The sequence below is a fragment of the Dendrobates tinctorius genome, unplaced genomic scaffold, assembly GCF_039654945.1.
Source record: "Dendrobates tinctorius isolate UK_male_01 unplaced genomic scaffold, ASM3965494v1 ptg000445l, whole genome shotgun sequence".
Taxonomy (NCBI): Eukaryota; Metazoa; Chordata; class Amphibia; order Anura; family Dendrobatidae; genus Dendrobates; species Dendrobates tinctorius.
In genome coordinates, this window is record NW_027362107.1 from 1,474,448 (window position 1) to 1,483,008 (window position 8,561).

General features: G+C 58.9%; 1 protein-coding gene across 1 annotated transcript in view; it reads right to left on the minus strand.

Annotated features, from left to right (window-relative positions):
• The window catches only part of NUCB2 (nucleobindin 2), a 40,204-nt gene extending 32,348 nt beyond the window's left edge, over positions 1-7,856 (minus strand). Inside the window, exons 1-6 of the mRNA XM_073564286.1 lie at positions 7,680-7,856; positions 7,499-7,606; positions 7,255-7,381; positions 5,507-5,610; positions 2,021-2,206; positions 1,602-1,692 (exon numbers count right to left, since the gene is read on the minus strand). Coding sequence (XP_073420387.1) covers positions 1,602-1,692; positions 2,021-2,206; positions 5,507-5,610; positions 7,255-7,381; positions 7,499-7,606; positions 7,680-7,841 — 778 coding nt within the window. The 5' untranslated portion in view covers positions 7,842-7,856. The remainder of the gene's footprint in view (positions 1-1,601; positions 1,693-2,020; positions 2,207-5,506; positions 5,611-7,254; positions 7,382-7,498; positions 7,607-7,679) is intronic.
• Between the last annotated feature and the right edge of the window lie 705 nt (positions 7,857-8,561).

Consider the following 8,561-nt stretch of genomic DNA (forward strand, 5'->3'; position numbering starts at 1 on the left):
CGCTGCAATGAAGGAGGGAGAGACCCTGGCCCTCTCCCACCGCTGCAATGAAGGAGGGAGAGACCCTGGCCCTCGTCCGCAGCTGCAGTGAAGGGCGGAGAGACCCCGACCCTCACCCACCACTGCAGTGAAGGAGGGAGAGACACCGGCCCTCGCCCACGGCTGCAGTGAAGGAGGGAGAGACCCTGGCCCTTGCCCACCGCTGCAGTGAAGGAGGGAGAGACCCAGGCCCTCACCACCACTGCAGTGAAGGAGGGGGAGACACCGGCCCTCGCCCACCGCTGCAGTGAGAGACCCTGGCCCTCGTCCACCACTGCAGTGAAGGAGGGAGAGACCCTGGCCCTCGCCCAGCGCTGCAGTGAAGGAGGGAGAGACCCCGGCCTTCGCCCACCGCTGCAGTGAAGGAGGGAGAGACCCTGGCCCTCCGCTGCAGTGAAGGAGGGAGAGACCCTGGCCTTCGCCCACCACTGCAGTGAAGGAGCGAGAGACCCTGCCCCTCGCCCACCGCTGCAGTGAAGGAGGGAGAGACCCCGACCTTCGCCCACCGCTGCAGTGAAGGAGGGAGACCCCGGCCTTCGCTCACTGCTACAGTGAAGGAGGGAGAGACCCTGGCCCTCGCCCACCGCTGCAGTGAAGGAGGGAGAGACCCCGGCCCTCGCCCTCCGCTGCAATGAAGGAGGGAGAGACCCTGGCCCTCGCCCGCCAGTGCAGTGAAGGAGGGAGAGACCACGGCCCTCGCCCGCCACTGCAATGGAGGGAGAGACCCCGACCCTCGCTGCAGTGACAAAGGTAGAGACCCCGGCCTTCGCCCGCCGCTGCAGTGAAGGAGGGAGAGACCTCGGCCCTCGCCCGCCACTGCAATGAAGGAGGGAGAGACCCCGGCCCTCGCCCACCGCTGCAGTGAAGGAGAGACACCGGCCCTCGCCCACCGCTGCAGTGAAGGAGGGAGAGACCCTGGCCCTTGCCCACCACTGCAGTGGAGGGAGAGACCCCGGCCCTCGCACACCGATGCAGTGAAGATGGGACAAACCACGGCCCTTTCCCGCCGCTGCAGTGAAGGAGGGAGAGACCTCGGCCCTCGCCCGCCACTGCAATGAAGGAGGGAGAGACCTCGGCCCTCGCCCGCCACTGCAATGAAGGAGGGAGAGACCCCGGCCCTTGCCCACCGCTGCAGTGAAGGAGAGACACCGGCCCTCGCCCACCGCTGCAGTGAAGGAGGGAGAGACCCTGGCCCTTGCCCACCACTGCAGTGGAGAGACCCCGGCCCTCGCACACCGATGCAGTGAAGGAGGGACAAACCACGGCCCTTTCCCGCCGCTGCAGTGAAGGAGGGAGAGACCTCGGCCCTCGCCCGCCACTGCAATGAAGGAGGGAGAGACCCCGGTCCTCGACTGCCGCTGCAGTAAAGTGGGTAACTTTAAAGCTGCGGATAACACAGACGCCACATAACTACATCACCCACCGTTGCTGTGGAGGGCGGTCACTCTGCACTCATCAGTGGAGCACACAATTTGAGTCACTTACTGCACTACAACCCCCATTCTCTTGTGGCTGGCAACATCACAGATTCCGGGGGTCGTCATACAGGATTCATGATTTACCGTGCAGCTTAAAGAATGTCTTGGGGTCAAAATCTGAGGGGTCCAAGCCGTCTGTGTCCTCCCAGACCTCCTTCAGCTGGTCCTTGCTGCCCTGAAGGGTGACAGAGGGCGGCTTTAGGGTGATGTGCGGGTGAGGAGGGAAGACATGTCGTATATACTGGACATGAAGAGCCGTGCTCTCCGACAATCCTTAACATTCATTGGGTGCAGTCTCTGTGGGGGCCGGGCCGTGAGACCACCTGCCGTGAGACAGATGCCGATTACAGCATATCAGGTGGCATCGTTATCTATCCCGCCATCCCCTGCTGTGGTGGAGATGCAGCTTCTGATGAGGTCACTAGGCTTATCATGCCGTGTGCCCAGGACGAGGGCGGCACCGATGGCGGGCACACAGGTCACATGGCCCCAGCACTACTCACCGGGTGGTTAAGTTTCGGGTGCTCCTTGTGCTTCTTCTTCATCTCCTCGTATCTGGCTTCCTCCTGTTTCCGGGTTTCCTCATCCAGACCCTTCAGATATTCTCGTCTTTCATGTTCCTTCATCATTTCATAGCGCTTAAACTCCTCGTGGCGTTCCTTATCGTAATTCTCCAGATCCTGAGTGGCCTAAAGACAGCGAAGGGCAGAGTAAGAAAACGGCCACAAGACAGCGACACCCCCCTCATCCTCCTACACTGAAGAGGATCACCCCCCCATCATCCTACACTGAAGACCATCCCCCCAATATCATCCTCATACACCGAGGAGGATCACCCCCCCATCATCCTACACTGAAGACCATCCCCCAATATCATCCTCATACACCGAGGAGGATCACCCCCCTATCATTCTACACCGAGGATCACCCCCCTATCATCCTACAACGAGGAGGATCACCCCCCTATCATCCTACACCGAGGATCACCCCCCTATCATCCTACACCGAGGAGGATCACCCCCCATCATCCTACACTGAAGACCATCCCCCCAATATCATCCTCATACACTGAGGAGGATCACCCCCCTATCATCCTACACTGAAGACCATCCCCCCAATATCATCCTCATACACTGAGGAGGATCACCCCCCTATCATTCTACACCGAGGATCACCCCCTATCATCCTACACCGAGGATCACCCCCCTATCATCCTACACCGCGGATCACCCCCCTATCATCCTACACCGAGGATCACCCCCCTATCATCCTACACCGAGGAGGATCACCCCCCATCATCCTACACCGAAGAGGATCACCCCCCCATCATCCTACACTGAGGAAGATCACCCCCCTATCATCCTACACCGAGGAGGATCACCCCCCATCATCCTGCACCGAGGAGGATCACCCCCCTATCATCCTACACCGAGGAGGATCACCCCCATCATCCTACACCAAAGACCATCCCCCCAATATCATCCTCATACACTGAGGATCAGTGATATCAATGATCAATGATATCAATACCATTGATCCGAATTTACTTCATAAGAAAATGGTAGCTCTTGGAGTCCCTCTCAACTTATGCTTGTGGATTTATAACTTCCTGACAGCCAGGATACAGAGTGTAAAAGTTGGACCATTCACTTCGGACACCTTGGTCACAAACATCGGGGCACCTCAGGGGTGTGTTTTGTCCCCGTTACTGTTTTCTCTCTATACGAATGATTGCATCTCTTCAGCAGACTCAGTAAAAATCTTGAAATTTGCCGATGATATGACACTGATTGGTCTCATCAGGGGAAATGCTGAAGACTTGTATCGGAGTGAGGTGGAAAGAATATGTGACTGGTGTAAAGCCAATAATCTTGTACTCAACACTAAAAAAACTGCTGAGATGGTTGTGGATTTTAGGAAAGATCAACATGAGATACTTCCAATCTACATCCATGACGAAGTGGTTCTTAGGGTCACAGAGACCAAATTCCTTGGTGTTATCATCTCTCATGATCTTAAATGGGGGAAAAACGTGGATGCTGTTATAAGAAAAGCACAACAGAGGATGTTCTTCCTGCGTCAGCTGGAAAGATATGGTTTGTCTAAGAATCTGCTGATCTTATTCTTTAATGCTGTCATCAGATCTGTGATTTGTTCCTCTCTGATAGTCTGGTATGGGGGAGCCACTGCGCATGACAAACTCCGCTTACAAAGGACTTTCAGAACAGCAGAGAGAATTATAGGCTCCCCCCTGCCTAAAATCCAGGATCTTTATGATAAGAGTATTCGATCCCACGCATTGAAAATTTCATCCGATCCCTCTCACCCGGGACACTCCTCATTCCAACTACTCCCTTCAGGACGTCGCTTCAGAGTCCCCAAATGCAGCACCAACCGCCATATGAACAGCTTCTATCCACTCTCTGTTCAACAATTAAATCGTCATGTGTAGACTATATACTGTACCTGTCTTGTTAGATGTTACTTGTTGTATCTGTTGTTATATATTATGTTGCCTCTTTGCCACAAAGAATTCCTTGTATATATGTAATATGTACTTGGCGATAATAAATTTGATTTGATTTGATTTTGATTTGAGGAGGATCACCCCCTATCATCCTACACTGAAGACCATCCCCCAATATCATCCTCATACACTGAGGAGGATCACCCCCCTATCTATCATTCTACACCGAGGATCACCCCCCTATCATCCTACACCGAGGAGGATCACCCCCCTATCATCCTACACTGAGGAGGATCACCCCCCATCATCCTACACTGAGGAGGATCACCCCCCATCATCCTGCACCGAGGAGGATCACCCCCCATCATCCTACACTGAAGACCATCCCCCCAATATCATCCTCATACACTGAGGAGGATCACCCCCCTATCATCCTACACTGAAGACCATCCCCCAATATCATCCTCATACACTGAGGAGGATCACCCCCCTATCTATCATTCTACACCGAGGATCACCCCCCTATCATCCTACACCGAGGAGGATCACCCCCCTATCATCCTACACCGAAGAGGATCACCCCCCATCATCCTACACTGAGGAAGATCACCCCCCCATCATCCTACACCGAGGATCACCCCCCATCATCCTACACCGAAGAGGATCACCCCCCATCATCCTACACCGAGGAGGATCACCCCCCATCATCCTACACTGAGGAAGATCACCCCCCTATCATCCTACACCGAGGATCACCCCCCCTATCATCCTACACCGAGGAGGATCACCCCCCATCATCCTACACCGAAGAGGATCACCCCCGATCATCCTACACTGAGGAAGATCACCCCCCTATCATCCTACACCGAAGAGGATCACCCCCCATCATCCTACACTGAGGAAGATCACCCCCCTATCATCCTACACCGAGGAGGATCACCCCCCTATCATCCTACACCGAGGATCACCCCCCTATCCTCCTACACCGAGGAGGATCACCCCCCATCATCCTACACCGAAGAGGATCACCCCCCCTATCATCCTACAACGAGGAGGATCACCCCCCTATCATCTTACACCGAGGATCACCCCCCTATCATCCTTCACCGAGGAGGATCACCCCCCATCATCCTACACCGAAGAGGATCACCCCCCATCATCCTACACTGAGGAAGATCACCCCCCTATCATCCTACACCGAGGAGGATCACCCCCCTATCATCCTACACCGAGGATCACCCCCCTATCATCCTACACCGAGGAGGATCACCCCCCTATCATCCTACACCGAGGATCACCCCCCTATCATCCTACACCGAGGAGGATCACCCCCCATCATCCTACACCGAGGAGGATCACCCCACAACCATCATCATCCTACACCGAGGAGGATCACCCCACAACCATCATCATCCTACACCGAGGAGGATCACCCCACAACCATCATCATCCTGGTGCCTTGACCAGTGCCGCTCATCCCATCTCCTGTTGTCAGGAGTTGTCTGCCCCCCCCCGCACTCACCGCTCGGATCAGCAGGTCCAGGTCTTGGGGCTCAAACGTGTCAGGGTTCATGTGATTCAAGTGATTGAACTGCTGGAGCAGCAAGCGACGATCCACACCGGCACCTGAGAAAGAGGCACAGCAGAATGATGGGGGGCCGCGGACATGCTGTGACCTGTGCAGAAGGGGGGTGGGGGGAGATAGGACGAGCTGCGACACCTGTGCGGAAGAGGGGGGAAAGAGGACGAGCTGCGACACCTGTGCAGGAAGAGAGGGGGGAGAGGATAAGCCGTGGCCTGTGCAGGAAGAGGGGGGGAGGAGAGGACGAGCGGCGACACCTGTGCAGGAAGAGGGGGGGGAGGAGAGGACGAGCCGTGGCCTGTGCAGGAAGGGGGGGGGGAGGAGAGGACGAGCTGTGGCCTGTGCAGGAAGGGGGGGGGGGGAGGAGAGGACGAGCCGTGGCCTGTGCAGGAAGAGGGGGGGAGAGAGGACGATCCGTGGCCTGTGCAGGAAGAGGGGGGGAGGAGAGGACGAGCCATGGCCTGTGCAGGAAGGGGGGGGGGGGGGGGAGAGGACGAGCCGTGGCCTGTGCAGGAAGAGGGGGGGAGAGAGAGGACGAGCCGTGGCCTGTGCAGGAAGAGGGGCGAGAGGATGAGCCGCGGCCTGTGCAGGAAGAGGGGGGGAAAGGAGTCGTGGCCTGTGCAGGAAGAGGGGGGGGGAAGGAGTCGTGGCCTGTGCAGGAAGAGGGGGGGGGGAAAGGAGCCGTGGCCTGTGCAGGAAGAGGGGGGGGAGAGGACGAGCCGTGGCCTGTGCAGGAAGAGGGGGGGGGAGGACGAGCCGTGGCCTGTGCAGGAAGAGGGGGGAGAGAAGATGAGCTGTGGCCTGTGCAGGAAGGGGGGGGGAGGAGAGGACGAGCCGTGGCCTGTGCAGGAAGGGGGGGGGAGGAGAGGACGAGCCGTGGCCTGTGCAGGAAGGGGGGGGGAGGAGAGGACGAGCCGTGGCCTGTGCAGGAAGAGGGGGGGGGGGGAAGGAGCCGTGGCCTGTGCAGGAAGAGGGGGGGGAGAGGACGAGCCGTGGCCTGTGCAGGAAGAGGGGGGAGAGAAGATGAGCTGTGGCCTGTGCAGGAAGAGGGGGGGAGGAGAGGACGAGCCGTGGCCTGTGCAGGAAAGGGGGGGGAGGAGGACGAGCCGTGGCCTGTGCAGGAAGAGGGGGGGAGAGGACGAGCCGTGGCCTGTGCAGGAAGAGGGGGGGAAAGGAGCCGTGGCCTGTGCAGGAAGAGGGGGGGGAGAGGACGAGCCGTGGCCTGTGAAGGAAGAGGGGGAAGAGAGAGAGAGGACGAGCCGTGGCCTGTGCAGGAAGAGGGGAGGGCGAGCTGTGGCCTGTGCAGGAAGAGGGGAGGGGGAGCTGTGGCCTGTGCAGGAAGAGGGGGGAGAGTGGACGAGCCGTGGCCTGTGAAGGAAGAGGGGGAAGAGAGAGGACGAGCCGTGGCCTGTGCAGGAAGAGGGGAGGGCGAGCTGTGGCCTGTGCAGGAAGAGGGGAGGGGGAGCTGTGGCCTGTGCAGGAAGGGGGTGGGGGTCGAGAGCTGTGCAGTCACCCTGAACCATTTCAATATGGAGGTGACGGATCAGTGTCGGCAAATCATGAGCTCCGCAGACGGAGGAGCGAACGCTGCAGACAGAGGCATGAAAGTACAAATTTTAAAGAGGAAGTGACGGTAGAAGTTGGTGCAGCTTTCTGAAGGGCAGGCGCACGGCTCCCCTATTACGCACCCTCCGGGCCGCTGAGCTTGGCCTTGATCAGCATCCGCAGGCGCGCCACCTCCTGCCTCTTCAGTTCGTCCAGCTTAGTCCGGATGTGATGGCCGACAAGGTCCAGCTCTTTGCTAATCTTCCCGCTCTGCGGAGACGTACAGAAAAGCAGCAGCCATTACACGGGAGCCCAGGGAGAGCTGTGCCGGCCACAGCGGTCGGGAGGTGGGGCCCCCAGGAAAGTATGTGCCCCCGCTGCTCTTACCTTGATGTCCTCCATGTCGGCGGCCTGGATCTTCTCTCGGAAGTGTTGGTCAGTCTCCAGAACTTCCACCACCTCCCGCAGATACCGATCGTAGTAGAGCCCCGTGTCCTGCCACAAGAGAAACACGTCACAGTTGCTCCCACCCACCGACTGCTCCCGAGTACCGCCACCTGATGCTCACCGACGACTGAGACTTCTGCCCTTCACTTGCTGCCTCCACATTCCCCTTGGTCTTATCCGTGTCTATGGGCACGGCGCCCACCACTACCAGGGTGCAGATCAGCAGGAGACCGGCAGGACCGCCCCACAAGCTCCACCATCGTATCTGGAGAGACATCATCATCGCTGTTAATGACGAACTATGGCTAGGGGGAAAACGGCAGCCAAGCACCGCGGGGAAGGAAAGGGACGCAGCAACACAGTGCAGCCGGGCACCGCAGGGGAGGAAGGGGGCGCAGCAACACAGTGCAGCCGGGCACCGCGGGGGAGGAAAGGGACGCAGCAACACAGTGCAGCCGGGCACCGCAGGGGAAGGAAAGGGACGCAGCAACACAGTGCAGCCGGGCACCGCAGGGGAAGGAAAGGGACGCAGCAACACAGTGCAGCCGGGCACCGCAGGGGAAGGAAAGGGACGCAGCAACACAGTGCAGCCGGGCACCGCGGGGGAGGAAAGGGACGCAGCAACACAGTGCAGCCGGGCACCGCGGGGGAGGAAAGGGACGCAGCAACACAGTGCAGCCGGGCACCGCAGGGGAGGAAAGGGACGCAGCAACACAGTGCAGCCGGGCACCGCGGGGGAGGAAAGGGACGCAGCAACACAGTGCAGCCGGGCACCGCAGGGGAAGGAAAGGGACGCAGCAACACAGTGCAGCCGGGCACCGCAGGGGAAGGAAAGGGACGCAGCAACACAGTGCAGCCGGGCACCGCAGGGGAAAGAAAGGGACGCAGCAACACAGTGCAGCCGGGCACCGCAGGGGAGGAAGGGGGCGCAGCAACACAGTGCAGCCGGGCACCGCGGGGAAGGAAAGGGACGCAGCAACACAGTGCAGCCGGGCACCGCAGG